The sequence below is a fragment of the Apium graveolens genome, chromosome 1, assembly GCF_009905375.1.
Source record: "Apium graveolens cultivar Ventura chromosome 1, ASM990537v1, whole genome shotgun sequence".
Taxonomy (NCBI): Eukaryota; Viridiplantae; Streptophyta; class Magnoliopsida; order Apiales; family Apiaceae; genus Apium; species Apium graveolens.
In genome coordinates, this window is record NC_133647.1 from 141723203 (window position 1) to 141739465 (window position 16263).

At 33.8% G+C, this 16263-nt stretch overlaps 2 protein-coding genes across 2 annotated transcripts; one reads left to right on the plus strand and one right to left on the minus strand.

The window, feature by feature from the left end:
• Nucleotides 1-314: 314 nt before the first annotated feature.
• On the minus strand, nt 315-6477 carry LOC141707565 (alpha-L-fucosidase 2-like). The gene is made up of 10 exons (XM_074510796.1): nt 6255-6477; nt 5348-5493; nt 3662-4536; nt 3280-3412; nt 2690-2848; nt 2001-2222; nt 1762-1863; nt 1466-1601; nt 859-1051; nt 315-618 (listed from the first exon to the last, which is right to left on the minus strand). Exons 1-10 carry the CDS (start codon nt 6475-6477, stop codon nt 315-317), a joined length of 2493 nt encoding a protein of 830 aa, XP_074366897.1.
• Nucleotides 6478-7189: 712 nt separating this feature from the next.
• Nucleotides 7190-7920, plus strand: LOC141721000 (LYR motif-containing protein At3g19508). Its single transcript, XM_074523729.1, has 2 exons — nt 7190-7441; nt 7674-7920. The coding sequence occupies exons 1-2, from the start codon at nt 7232-7234 to the stop codon at nt 7725-7727; spliced, it is 264 nt and encodes an 87-aa protein (XP_074379830.1). The 5' UTR covers nt 7190-7231; the 3' UTR covers nt 7728-7920.
• The last annotated feature ends 8343 nt before the right edge of the window (nt 7921-16263 follow it).

Consider the following 16263-nt stretch of genomic DNA (forward strand, 5'->3'; position numbering starts at 1 on the left):
ACTTCTCGACGAACACTGTTTATCGGATCCACCGGTTACTATTCATGTTTCCGATAAAGAACCACCGTCACAGATCTTCTTTTCGGCTACGAACCTCAAACTTTGTTACTATCAAATTCCTCCGTCAACAAAACCAACACATTCAAACTCCATCCACCTGCAACAATCTATAATTTGCTGCCTCATGACAGAAACAGAAAAAGAATTTATTGATCCATTTAACTTTTGCTAAAAGATTTGAGTATGAATAGATATTTTGAAACATGAAAAGTAATTCTTATTGTAAAAGAGTGAAAGACACAAAGTTTTGTCTTCTATAAAGCATAGGTTTTTATGCATTTCAACTGGCTATTGAATGTGTAAACTCTGCTGCGCGATAGCATTATGGTGACTGTAGTTCCTCTATAGTGTAATCTTGTGGTACAATTTGAGTGATTTGTCCAAAGACCAACTTCACGAAGATTGCCTTCACCCCAGTAAATGTTAACTGTCAGACCACCACGGGCCTTCAAGCCTCTAATGCTACCATTTGGCCATTTGTCTCGAGGGAGAGCAGGAAGCAGGTGCAGGTCCTGTACAGTGCTCTGGACTAGCATTTCAGATACTGCTGCAGGAAAACTGAGACAAAAAGGTGCATAATTAGCCACTCACTTAATTTCCTTTTATTAATCACATTCGTATTACGTTCACTACGTTATGCTTATACAAGCAGAAGTACTTCCATTCAGCTAGCCTAAACACTGCTGTAAAAATTGTATAAAGAGGTTTACTAAAAGCTCTTCTGTAATAGTTATTTATATCATGGAAACAAAAAATGATCATACAAAGTACAAACAGATGCTGATGTACACTACTTACCCAAAATTGGCATCTATCTGGAAAGGTGGATGTGCTCCAAACAAGTTACTGTAAAGTCCTCCCTCAAAATTACTTGCAGTAGGATATCTCAACTGAATTAAGTGCTTAACCATTCTATATGCATGCTCGCTGTTATGAAGACGTGCCCAGAGAGCAGCTTTCCACATAGTTGACCACCCCGGACCATCCTCTCCTGTTGAAGATAGCAAACATTACAAAAATTACATGTGCCTATGAATTAATCAGCCGGCCACACCAGAAATGCGCCCAAATAACAATAAGTTGATTGTGAGAAACTGGAAAATTAAATGACATTCATCATTCTTAGGCCTGTTCTGCTGCCATGACATACTAGTATGTTAGATAAACAACTATCATCATAACTTCTACAAATATCGATCTGCCATAATACATTTTGAAGCTTCTTGAATGGACAATGCTCGTTAGGGAAGCCTAAAAGTAAGACTAAGATGACATTAAATGCAGAAATTAGTAAACCTGACACTAAAATAACAAAAAAAATGAAACTACGCCTTCTTAACAGAACTAGTAATAATATTACAAAAAATCGTAACAAAAGCATCTCTGCACTAATTTTCACACTTACCTCTTTTGTAGATACTATTCTCTGCAGCTTTACAAAGATCAGGATTTTTCTCAACAGTAATACTATGGCCTGGGAACAATCCAAAAAGGTGTGATAAATGTCTATGGCTCACTTTGGGATCTTGAAAATTTAGCGCCTGTAGTGATAGAGATGATTAAAGTTGTAACTTCGATTCTCAGTACCCGCAATGAAAATTTTTAGCTATTTTATGATGTCTACGAATTAATCAATTCAATTAGTCAGAAACGAAACAAAGATGCAAGAAGATTGAATTTCACTTGAGAATTGTGACCTACCCATTCCATGATAGAACCATCCCTAGCAATTTTTGTTGGAGGCAGCTGTGGTTGAGTTTTTAGAACCTTCTCGACCAGATCATCCTCACATCTCCCCAAAATCTGCCTTTGAAAAGTATCGTTCTTTAGTGCAGAACAGTTATAATAAACAGCTATATAGGACACTGGAAGAGAACATTCCTACAACTAAGAACCGGAGTTGTAGTTGGTCAACTGAAAAAATAAAATCAAATTTTCACCTTGGCTGCAGAAACGAAGGCAGAAAATACTTCCCTAATGATTGCCATATCCATTGTTGTTGAGTAGCTTACACTAGCAGGCTGACCATCAGGAGCAATAAATGGATGTTCTGGAGAAGTTGACGGATTGGTTTCCAGATATGTACCACGGCCTTCAATTAACCAGTCTAAGAGAAAACACACACATCCTTCCAGCAAGCTGTATACTTTCTCTAGGAAATCCTAATTATGTAGCTTGAAAAAAAAAGTTAGATAACTGCTAGATATTCTGTATACTTTGCGAAGATAGTAATTTCATGGATTCTTGTGTGGGTTCGAGAGAACTAAATGAAGGTGAAATATAATTAATTATCAGATTATAGTGCATGGGACAAGCTGTGCAATAAGTTAATTAGTATAGGCACATGTAAGTTCCTCTATCAGTCTATCTTGATATCTCTAGGTCCTAATCAGAAATAGACATCCAACTTCAAATTTGAGACATCTCACACCTGGCTCATGATTAGTATATCTAGCAGAATACTATGTCAATGTAAAAAGTTATCCCATTAACACACATGTATATGGATGTGTTTTTCGATAGATCTAGTTAGGATAAAAATAAACTCTCACAACCAACATCAATAGCCGAAATGCAAAGAAGGGGGTTGGAGGAGAAGAGGAATGGCAGCATAGAATAAGATTCTAACTTTGTCCATTGTAAATGTGTAATGCTCCCATAGATGGGTACATAGCCAAGCTCCTCCCATTGGCCATAAAGACCACACAACCTTTCCTCGGTCACGGGATGTTTTTGCCCATATATCAGACACTTGATGAGCAACCCAACCTTTTGCTTCATAGTCCACCTGTCAAATTCTGTAGTTAAATACACAAAATTGTACGTAGAGTTGATGTATCGAAGAACAGATGTGTCATGTGTAAATTAAAAAGTTAGCTATAACTAATAAGTCTCTTGTATGCATGAAACGTTAAACTGATTAAAAGGTTGCTGTTGTTATGATTCATCTTGCTAAAATCTTCATAAATCTGCACAAAAAGGACAAATCCACTCGATCAAAAATAAATTCCCAAGTATTTTGATACTGCATCCACATATTGATCATGACTAAAATATATTGAAGTTTCTGCTCAGGAAAATATATTATGTCATATTTAGTACCAGCCATGTCCCTCTCTGGGTGCATAACCATAGACATAGTACATTATTGCTCTATGAACAATAATCTCAAATGACCATGATCCATGGAGTTTCCTAGACCTAAAATAAAAGTCTGACCTTTGCGGTTTTACTTCCGTTGATGGACAGGCTGGACATGTAGTCAAACAATGGCTCCTGGCACTCGTTAAGATTGCAGGGAAGTGAAAGCCAGTAGTTCATTTGAAGATTGATATTTAAGTGAGGTGCACAGCTGAAGCAAAAATGAAATTCAACTGAGCTCCAAACGATAGAATTAGACAGAGATAATTAAACTTATGATCATGTAGCTACAAATGTAGGGTTTTTTTTTGTCACCGATCATTTATCTATATTTTTAGTTTTATTTATGTAAAATCATTTAAATCTTTTAACATGGGGATATTAGCAACAAACTATAATAAAAACTGACCAAAAGAAGATGAGCATGAGGACATTAAAAAGATGAAAATGCAGAACATACTCCCATGGTGGTTGGAGATTGCTGTTCCATATTCCCTGCAGGTTTGCTGCTTGAGTTCCAGGTCGTGAACAAGAAATAAGCAAGTATCGTCCATATTGAAATATAAGTTCCACCAAAGAAGGATCTTCATCAAATTGAAAGTTTTTCACTCTCTCGGCAGTTGAAACTTTATCTTCTTCACTGTCATTTAAATATATATCAGTAACTAAAGGCCCGTCTTTTGCAACAGTTTTAGAACCTTTTGAAAGCTGGAGGGAGACACGGTGAAACAGGCTTTGATAGTCATCCAGGTGACGAGCAAATAGCTCAGTGTATGAAAAGTTGCTTATCAAATTTATTGTTCTTAGAGACTCCAGAGTAGGATCCTTTTTGGAATCCGAAGCCTTTGTGAAAGGCCCACTAAATGAGGAAGATGCAGCCAGGAGAATAACTGCCCAATCTGCACCCTCAACCTTAAGCTTCTGGTCATCCAAGGCATATATTTTACCAGCACCAGAACTAATTTGCACATCAAGAATGGCTGAAAATCGAATACCCTGAGGATCTTCGTTCAGTTTTGATGGACTTCTTTGGCCAGGGCAGCTTCCTTTCATGATAATCTGATTCTGGGAACTTACTAGCAACTCATGATTTAACATGCTATCAAGATATACAGTAAAAGATAAAGACCCTGATTTACTTCCCGAAACTTTAGTCACAAATACTTGATCTGGATTTGAAATAAAATGTTCCCTTATGAAGTTTACATCACCTACAGAGTACTGTACTTTTACAGTTGCAGCATCTAGGTCCAGCTCCCTCTGATAGGTTGCCTCATTGTATGCCGCGTGAGTATCATCAAAGTCCATTTTTAAGTCCCCCACAAGCTGGTATACCTATATTGCAATTTACAACAACATATTATCAGAGCATATGTTGTTAAATGCTTGAGTTTCTTTATAGCATTAGTGATATGTCAAATTGTAAATTGTTAATAATTAGAACTCAAGGTAGAGATGTGAGCTACAATAAATACAACTTAAACTCATATCCTATAAGCCAGTTTGTGATCAAAATTCTAATTGTATAATGTCAAAGATACTCCAGTTATAGGCTTATAGCCTTTTACATCTTAAGCAAAACTGGTACTTTTTGCCTGGGTGATTTTTCTAAAGCGTCATTAATTTCAGGTTTAAAGTACTCAAATACATTTGGGATAAATATTACACATGGATAAATGAAGAAGAGATACAAGCATTTACAACACACTACCATGGGCAATCGCAACATAGTTATTACCTGGTACAGTTCATCTGTAAATGTAATTCTACAGAAGCAAGAGGTAATTTTGATGCACTACAAAGTGCATAACTAAAAGCTGCAACTGTTTACCTAAATGGCCTCAAGAATCTGTTGACATATCATACAATCAAAATTAAGACACATTTTCCAACTATTAGAACTAAATGACAGGCTCTAATTAGCAAAAAAAAAAAAAATGACAGGCTCGAGCAGAGAATGCAAAACACATATAATTTTACATAATGTAAAAGCTACTTGACATAATGTGCAAGCTACTTTATTTTTCCTATCGTGTTTAACATTGAATATCGTACTTGCATTGCAATACATAAATTTTACTGGGGATTAAGCAATAAGCAGTGATAGAAGCAAGATAGATGAAACTAGTGTTTGAAAGTAGTATACCTCAGTAGGTTTACCCAGTAATGGAGCTGCTGCTGTAGTTGCCTCAGCATATTTCCCAGCATCAACAAGTCCCCTGACCTCCGAAACCACCTCTGGAGCATTTGAATCTGTGTAAGTACCAGGATTCCCAGTCCAAAGTGTATCCTCTACAAAAAGTTATCAGAATCATAGGGTGTGAGCTTCCCATCTTAACCACAGTGGTAAATTTATGCAGGTAATATAGCATAAACTATATAAAGCATACAGTGTATAGATCTGGATCCAATTCTTGTCCAACTTACTGAATTATGAATTTGATACCTTAACTTTGGAATGCAAATAATGCAATATAGGATTACTTCCCATGTTGTTGTAATGCAATAGATCAAATAAAACTAAAATAAATATTTACACACCATTAATAGTAGAGCAAAGGTGTGAAGTTGCACAAGCAGGACTGTTATAGGGAATTTTTTTGACTTAATTTCATTTATAACAATAATTAATACACCTATATGACATATCAACTTTAATACTTGCTTGGTTGGTGGTGCGACAATAGAGTGTGGACTTACTATCCCCAGGTCACATTTGAACTTCAAAATCGTCTCAAATCTCAGTACATAAAATACTAAAAAACAATAAAATTAAAATTAAGAAAAAAACAAGGCAATTAGAAACTTCACAAATCTCCCTAATTCATGTATGAAAAAGGTCAAAATGCACCCTTAACATAATTTACGACAAAAAAAAAACACTTTTCAACTCTGTGTCTATGTGATCTAACGGATAGCAAGTAGACACTTGACCATCGCGCCAAGCACGACCTTTATTTTAACTAAAAATCCAAAATAAAAAACAAAAACAAGCTCGGACAATAACCAATAATCAGTTTTTCAACACTTGAACAAAGACACATTATAGTTACCGTTAAGATTAATGGTCTCGGAAAGTACAGCGCCCCAAACCATAGCACCAAGACGACCATTACCAAGAGGAAGTGCATCAGTCCAGTACTGAGCTGGCTCATTAAACCTCACCTTAAGAGCCTTATTACTCTCAAACATTCCTTCTACATATTTGCTTGGCTTCCACAAATCTTTCTCTCTTTGTCGTCCCACCATAACCCAATCATCATCCTCCTCCTCCATGCAGTTTCAATGCTAAGAAAGAAAATATAAATCTCTTACTTTATTGTACTTGCCTTATTCCCTGCCACCTTGCTTCTATATATCTATTTTATCAGTATGCGTTTGTATAGTATATAGATAGAATGCATCGATGAAATCAACGACGGCAGAAAAGTTGATGAAGAAGACAGGAATAGGCTAGCCGGTCAAATAGATAGTTTAAGATGCTTTCTTTATTTCCCGCCAATTCTTAAGATTTCTCTTGTAACTTATTAACAGAAAATTCGCCAATATATTAAAATATGAGAGTTTTTGAAAACTACGTTTTTTATTTTGCCAAAATATTATTTTATTTTTTTTACGAAATATGACTTAATAACTACATGCAATCAAAGCAATCAGATACCAACTGGAATACAAGCAAATGCAACTTTAGTTATTTTCAGAGAAAAATAAAAGAAAGTTTCATAAATTGCTTCTTTTTCTTTGCATATTTTTAGAAGATAATAAATTGATTTTTTTTAGTTTGATAATTTTTCATTATCTAGTTAGAATTATATCGTGTTTAATATCTGGTAATAAATTTATATCTCTAAACTATTTTTTGATTTTTTTTGTTTTCTTATCAAATACGAAATGGACCACCTCAAATACGAAGCCCAACCTCTTCACCTATAATGGGCCACTTCAGATCCAAATATAAACCCAAACTCTTTCTGGTTCATTCACTAAACTAACCCAATTACCCAAAACAAGGACCAAAAATTCCAAATCAATGTTGCAATACAAAATGAAGAAAGTTATAAGCGCATACGGCGAGGTACTCCGGCTAGTCCGGCGACTACCGGAAGATTCAAGAATCTACTACGCTAAATATGCTCGTGAAAACTTCGTCAACTACCGAGAAGTCGACCCAAATGACGCTACTGCCCTTCAAGAACTTCTTACTCGTACTTACAAACATTCCCTTTGGGTTCTCAAAAAGGTACCACATCTACTTCCAACTTATGTATTTATAGGTTCGCGTGAACAGTTTTTTTTTTACGTAAAATGTAAAATAAATATTTTTCTGCATTTTTTGTATAAAAATAGTTTTGTATTTTTTTTCACAAGTGTTCTCACGCTAAAACTGTTCTCCACTAAGCACGACTCTTCGGTCTCCGGACATGTGTATATGGGCATGCATGATATATATACTGTTTGTGTTATATATGTAGTATTCCGTGGAGGAAGCTGCTGCTGATAAGTTGAAGAATATTTGCTGTAACTGAAGTGCATGCCAAGTGTTTGGTTTCATGTCCGAATGAGGGTATTATTGTTTTGTTTAATAAAACGGATTTTCTGTTTTAATATCCACAACAAATCTTTAACTTTCTTTTGTTTCGTTATTTTATTATGGCGGCTTACCTTATAAATTGTTGTTATTTTAAGTTATTTCTAAAAATTATAGATTTCTCAAGTGAACTTGAGTATGTCTTAGATCTTACACTGCTACTTCAAATATATTAGTTTGTGGGAAAAATATAGAAGTTGAGTGACTAGAAATTACTACTAGATAACATTTCCCCTTAACACAAAACAATGTAATAGGAAAAGCTAGTAATTAAATTGTGCCGAAAATAACAATAATTGTTGGAGTATAGCTAGTTTACTTGGTAATTGACCATCCAACAAAAATTAACTTGTTCCTAAAATAACAACATTAAAAGATTTTATTGTAGACGGCCGCGCAAAAAATCTCCTCATGTTTCTCCCGGGAAGATCCAAGTTGATGACTATAATAAGCTCTGTATATCTTTGGCAGCCATATTGCACTGTACCTTTAGTGGAATAACCTTCGCAATACCCTCACGAGCATCCTAATTGAAATCAGACGTTGATGATAAGAGGTTGCATCAATAAATAAATATGTATCGTGTATGAATGTAGAGACAAACTAGATTTTATAAGTAATTTGAATTATTTAGAAAAGAGTTGATTAATGGACTTACACGAGCGTAGATTATGAACAAGGTCTTGATATGATCTCCTGGAAGTATGTAAGACTGGACCTCTAGACCGTGTTTCTCAACCTTAGCCAAAATATGTGCGATAGGCCTAGGTTTGCGAGGACAAACCACACCGAAATGAACATCAACACCGGTCACATTGAAGCTAACATTTTCTGTGGCTTGCGTTTGATAGGCAGCAGGTGATGCGGTGCCTGATGAAGTTGAAGCATTTGTGTTCATGGTTCCAGGTAAGCAAGTTATGCTGCCAATTCAACCAACACAAATCGCAGATATCGGTTATAAACTGCTTAGTGACATTAGAACCACAATGCATGCCAACATTAAGCCTCCATTATTCAAGATGAATGTCGCACAATCTCATTCATAGAGTATTAAGAATTACTTATAAAATTAACAAATTAAAATGTAAAGCACCAAGCATATGTATTTACTGCTAAATCGACTACAACAGAGGCTCTGTTTGGGATTGCTGTTAAAAATTGTTGTGCTGTTAGAAAAAGTGCTGCTGAAAAAAGTGTTTTTGTAAAAATCAGATGACTGTTTGGTAATTTTTTTGATACGTATATGTGTTGATGCAAAAAATTAAAAATAATGATATTTTTGGTAAGGTTTGATGGTGAAATCAGCATCTGCTTCCCGCAACAGCTGAAAAACAGTTTTTTCTAAAAGCACGGGGGACTTGCTTTCTCTAAGCCAAAAGCACTTTTCCGAAAAATAGCTTTTAAATTTTACCAAACAGTTTTTTAACTGCTTTTCAGCAAAAAGCTGCTGTTGCTGTCTGCAACAGCAATACCAAACATAGCCAGATCCCCCATATCGACACTGTCATTAGTTATACGATAAGAATAACATTACATGATAATTATACAGTTAACGAGTTAATCATATTCAATAGTTACAGGTAAATAATTTCAGGGGTATATATACACATGTTACTTTAAGTATAGCGTTAGGATATATGATCATGAGATCATCTATTACAAATATAATAAAACTTATAATTTTTCAATATGCATGCATGTTCTTAATATATTATTAATTACAATCAAATTAGTTCTATTTAAAATTAAAAATCATACATAAATACAAATATAACCCTTTTTTAAAGAAAAGATACATATGTCCTCGCATCCTAAAAATCTTAATACATTCTATCTTTTCTTATGAGTAGGTTCTAATAATAGAGATAATATCAACATGTCATGATCATTAATATTTTAAAATTGAATTTTTATTCGCATGCTAATTTAATTTGTATATTATCTAACTAAAAAAACTAGCAACACTCTATGTTTAAAATCGAGTACTTATACATATATAAAGAACATCGTATGTTTTGTAAGGCATAAAAATTGGTTAGATTAATGTCATTATGACGTGAATAAAATAATGTGTTCTTGACCGTCAGTATACTTTACACACTAATGATGGTTATTACCACAACTTAAGTTGCAGAAACAACGTCACAATACTAACCATGTTTATGCACGTAACATCAGATCGAGGGGTTAACTTATCTACTAAGCCGTTCAGATCACAAATAATTTCACTTTAAACAGGCAAAGTAATAGATAGAAGCATGCATTCAAGTCAAATTACGATATAATAAAGCGTCTACAATATTTAAACTACGTTGCAGAAAAATAGAATAGGAGCATGCAAGATAAAAGTACGAGATAAAGTGAAACAGATTGATTCAAAAATCAGAATTTGTCAGTAACAATTGAGACAATAAAAAGATTATGACACTTACTAATATAAAGTGACGAGAGACAATTGACTTCTCAGATTATCCCCGAGTTGATCGTCGAATTGCTGCAAGAAGAACCGAATATTATCTACAAAGATTGAACCTGCAGTTCGATATATATACAACTCACAAACATTATTAAAATCCCAATGAGGATTAAATTTTACCTTTTATACGGTATATGTAACTAGATTACTCAAAACCGATTGTGTTTGCATGTTTAAAATACTACTTCTTGTTGAAAAAAATAAAATAAAATCCTTTTCAAATTCAGTGCTGGTGGTACCAATTTAATGCAATAGTGCATATTCATGCAGGGGTAAATAAGAACACGACACTAAAACAAAAAATTATAGGTCTTTTTAGTAAATTTTTAAGGATGTTTTAATATGTATATTTCATACATTGCCCTACTTAAGAAGGTGAGTGCCCTTTAATACTAATAAATCTTTTATAATTTGTGTCAGTTTTATTTATAGTTATATGATCGTAAATTAAAGATTATATAATTGAAATATTAATTTTTAGTATTTATTATCAAAAAAATTGAAAAAATCTAGTAAAAATAATTAAAAAATAAAATAAAATTTGAACTATCAACCCGTAATACATGCATTTAAGTACATGGTGCCACAATAGAAATCGAACTCTGATCGATATACGTACGAGCGGCTTTTTCTGAATTTGAAAAAGATTTTATTGTCCGTGACAAGAAATTAATACCTATATTCTAAACAAGTTTTTACATTTTAAAAGTCTTAAAAAAAAGAAGCAAAGTTTATCCCATGTGGTGGATATTACTTATTTTCTTGAGGTGATGGTTCGGAATCGGAAATAATAGTAGGGCTCGTACTTTCGTTTATTTTATTTTTTATTTTTTTTATCGTAGATATCTATCTTTCGGGTGCGTATCGGGTAAATTATACGGGTTCACGCAATAGCCTGCAAACCAATTAATATAATTGAATAAAATGTGGTATTTAAAGTATTCTAAAAATTAAAATCGGTTTAGGCGGTTGGTTATGTTTGACTGTAGGTAAATTTCCCGAGGTGTGATTAGGCGGTTAATTAGACGATTTTTTTATAAAATCGACTAAAATGAACAAAAATGGTCTAGTTGGTCAAAATCGGAATTAATCAGTCAGCAATTTGCGAAATCAATCGGCCAAAAATTTAAAAATGGACAATATAAGGATAAAATTATAAAAAATACTTTTTAATAGAAAATAAAGCTAATATATGAAATTTGAATGTTTACCTATTATATTTGATACTCAAATGAGGTTATTTTATATTTTACTTATATACAATATATTTTTTTAATATTTAAATTAAATATTATATAAAAATAATATTTAAATACAACCAATTTAATGATCCGATTAATTTTTTCGATTAATTTTTACTTGACCAATTAAGTGCTAGACGATATCACAACCGGCCTAGGCGATTTTATACATATCGAATAATGCTTCCTCCATCGTGAAAGTCACTTTACTTTTTTTTTTCCACATATTTTATGGCAGGTAAAGAAGATAGTTTCACAATTTTTTTCATATTTTTGAATATAAGTATAATATTAAATTTTAATTCAAAACAAGAAATTTTAAATGTTTATTTGTGGAGATATTATTTTTATGTATGTTAAAAAACGCGATAAGATAATTAAGAGTTTATCTCTTGTCGTTTCAGGTTCTAAATTCGATTATCGCTCATTCCCGAAATTTATTAGAACAAATACTTTTTTTTTTTTGCTAAAATATTAGAACAAATACTTAATTGTATAATTCTAATTAATTAAAAAAATGTGGAAAAAAGAGAAGAGAATGATTATAATTAAGACAGTGCGAGAGTATTTAAATTTGTTATTTATAATGAGTTAAAATTCTGGGGTAAACTAATTAAGAAGTTGATGAATTTTTGGTAAATTGCAAAATTTTGTCCATATTAAAAACGAGTCGAACGAAAATAATAATTGTAAATAAGCGGAGGACTCGTGGAAGCCGGTTTATATAAAAACAACAAAGTACTTGCGAGTAAACCGGGCTGGGAACATGTTTGTACATTGCTTTGGATGAATAAACCACAGTTTTCTTGGATAAAGGAAGGACGTTTGACCGGAGACGACAAAACCAAAATCTTGAAATGCAAGCAAGAAACCGCAACGCCAGGCATAGCTATTTATACACACAAATTGTTGTCTCTGTAGATGCGTATGTACGTGACGACTGGGGTCAAATTGTTTAAGCAACCTTCTGTACACAGTATGTACATTTAGAGATTTGTTTATCGTATACGAAGTTCTAATTAGATTTTCTTTACTGATTTTGATTGTACCGTTTTATTGTTATTTATATAAAACAGATATTTTAGATGGAGAGTTGAATTGTGTTTGCGTGGACATCAAACTTTATACAACGGAGTTCTCGGAAGCTATCATCTACCCATTCATCTATTTTAGTGCAACTGACAATAAATCTATTTTAGTGAATTTTTTTAAAATATAAACTAACAAATTTAAAAAAAGAGTCAGGCATATTACATATTTTAAAAAATGTACAGAAAACAAATTCTGCACTCGAATCTAAATTGTGAGGATATATTATTTATTAATTACTAGCTTATACCCCACGGGTTCTCGTTAATTTCAATATTTTCTTATGTATTACATATGATTTTAATAAAAAAATTAATGTAAATAACTAAATACTAAATTAATAATTATGTGATTTTAATTTTAATTTAAATTTGTACAATTTCAAGGCAACATCAAACAGTATAAAATAATATATGATTAAGGTAATATCAAATAGTTGGTGTCTAAAAAAAAGATAACATCAAATAGTATAAAAAATATATGACTGATCCTTGCATTTATTAAATTTATTTATTATTTTAGAAATAATAATAAAAATATTTGTTGGCTGTATCTTTATGAAAATAATATAAATGTTTGTTGTTTGTTGTAGGAGGAAATCAGACTTCAAAATTTGGTAGTGCTTTATTTTAATATTTAGATAATGTCTGCTGTTGATGGGAACCGAACTTGTTGTATCAATATAAATAATAATATTAATGTTTATTGTTAGAGAGATTCGAACCTAGGAGATTGGATATTGCATTGTTTTAATATATTTAGATCTAACAGTTCTCATTATTTTGTTAAGAAGATCCAACGTTTATAAGAGGGGATAATCAAAATGGAGGTTGAACCAAAATATATCATGTTTCGATTATTATAGTATAATATAGATTTCTTTGAATCATTATAGCAACTCCAGTAGAGTGCTAATTCATTCCTTATATTTAATATAAAATATTGAATTTTAATAATTTAGAACACTGATAAGGACTTTGAGTTCCAACAATATTCCTTATATTGGATCCTTATTTGATATTATATTATTAAATGTACTTTTCATACACTACATGCCAGAGAGAAAGAAAGTGCTATAATATTATATTATTAAATGAAAGTTAGCACTTACTAAGAAGAAGGGCTATGTTAGTTATTTATAAGTAATGTTCCTTCTCGGTCTAACTTTTGCCTTTGTTCTTCGACTTTGGTTCCTACGAACGTGGGAGGGGGAAGAAGCTGCTGGAAGATCAGCGGTCCGTAGTCATTGTTGTTGGTGTTATAGGACCGAGTGATCTCGATGGTGTTCTGGTTTGTCCTCGAATGCTGATTGAATATTAATTAAGTCGTGGCCCAGTTATGTACTAATCAGCGCGGATGTGAGACTAGATCTAGGACGGAGTGCTGGGTGGAAGATATTCAGAAGGTCCCTCCTTCTTGCGCCAAATGATAAGCCTCTAAATATCTGTGAGATTTTATTTCTTTAAAACTAGGCCGGGTCCGGGTGCAGAGTACCTGAAACGGAATGTCCAATGGAGATGGGATCTCCGGGGACACCTCTGGTGTAAGAGTAATTATTCCGGCCAAATTCTAGAGAGAAAAAGTTAGTGAGAAGGTAGAGCTTAATATTGTGTATCTCTTTGTGAACCTTTTTCTTCTTATTTCGTTGGGTATTTATAGGAGTTGCGGGCATGTGAGTGGCACGTGCTCGTGGGGGGATGTGCAGGAGCTGTCATGCCTGCTGACATCGGCGGTGGTGTCAGTTGTACGATGTTGACGGCTGCTGGTATGATGTTGAAGACTGGTAATGTATTAGGAACCCTATGTGCGTGTATCATCTTTCCCATGTGGGGTGTCAGTTAGGCTTGTCAGCTGGTGTCCAACCGCGTCGAGTGCCGAAGTCGGCTAGGGGGTTAAGTTTGACCCATTTGTGGGGCATGATGTCATATTTGGGTCTGGCCTACTGGGTCGGGCCTATCATCGTGATCTTGCACTATGATTGTTAAAATATAAATAACTTTCATTATTTTATTTGTACTAACCTAAAAATCATTAAAATGGAAAAAAGAAATTATGACACTTTGCACAAATAAATTTTTTTACTTGTTGAACAAAACACAAACATTTTTTATGCATGTAAAAAAGTGTGCATAACATTGTTTTTCAAGTGTTGAACAATTTTTTTCTATTTACAGAACAAATGGATAATGATAATATGTTTTTTTTAATTTTGTTTTAGTGATTATATTAATGATAGTTATATTCTCGGGAAAAAAACATTGGAGGAGTGCATGTTAGACATGTGAGTTTTAGGGTTAATCTAGATGTTCAGTTATTTGAATTCAAGGGTGTGGGATGTGGTCTCCAAGTCTCCAAATTATTAGCGATCTCAACAAAAATTTATTCTTTAGATGGATTAACAAAGTCGCAAACGTTTTTTTAAGTTGATATATTGAGAAATGCTATAAAGTCCCCAAAACGATTAATATTTCCAATTTCGTTCACAAATACTGATGTGGAAGGGACGTATTTCATCACTTTCCTGATAATAAGATGTGATCACACGTGTATTGTGACAACCCAGGTCAAATCCTGAGCTTTTTTTGAAAACCGGGTTAAGTTCCGATTCCGAGTCCGAAATAAGTCGAAGCACACTGTCCCTAGTGCAACCAACTTGGGTTACGACAAGCCCACCACAGGCCCCAAAAGATCATGATTTGTTGGTGCACATAGTAGTAGTACTTCACCTTATAAACTGAACAGAAGGCCCAAATCTCCTCGATGTGGGACTGAGGTGTTACAAACTCCCCCACTTAAACTCCTGACGTCCTCGTCAGGCCCGAAACAGACAGCCTATAGGTCTAAAATCGTACCTCACTAGCCATTATAGGATAATACCGGTTGGCTTCGTTTCCCACCTCCGGACCTCTTTCCATTGTGGGGTTAATACCACCGACCTTCGTGTTTCCACCTCCGGCAACTTGACGCATCAAGCTTTCGAGAGTCGGCTTTGATACCATATGTGACAACCCGGGTCAAATCCCGAGCCTTTTTCGGAAACCGGGTCAAGTCCCGATTCCGAGTCTGAAATAAGTCGAAGCATACTGTCCCGAGTACAGCCAACTTGGGTTACAACAAGCACACCATAGGCCCCCAAAAGATCATGATTTATTGGTGCACATAGTAGTAGTACTTTACCTTATAAACTGAACAGAAGCCCCAAATCTCCTCGATGTGGGACTGAGGTGTTACATGTATCTATATGCGCCCACAATTTAAAATGGGAAAAATATCACTCCATGTCATTTGGGACAAGTTTTGGAACAGATTTGAGGAACCTAACACTCGTCTAGTCGATTAGTTGATTCTAGTATAAATGATATACACATATTTTTTTTAGAAAAAAATATCGTCAATCAAGAAAAATATATACAATAATCTTTAACAAGTGAGTAGAATGAGACTTAAACACGATATAATTAATTAAAGGGTATTCTAGCTATTTAATGAGCAACCCTATTTGCTTGCCTTCGACATAGACATTTAACAATGCTTGCAGTCTAATGTTACAGTTATGAAGTACTTGACCAACTTCAAGCCGATTGTCATTTTTTCAATGTGTTCAGTGTGAATAGGGAATCAGAGTTGCTATATGAGGATTTTGGATACAATAAAGTAGGAGATTGTTG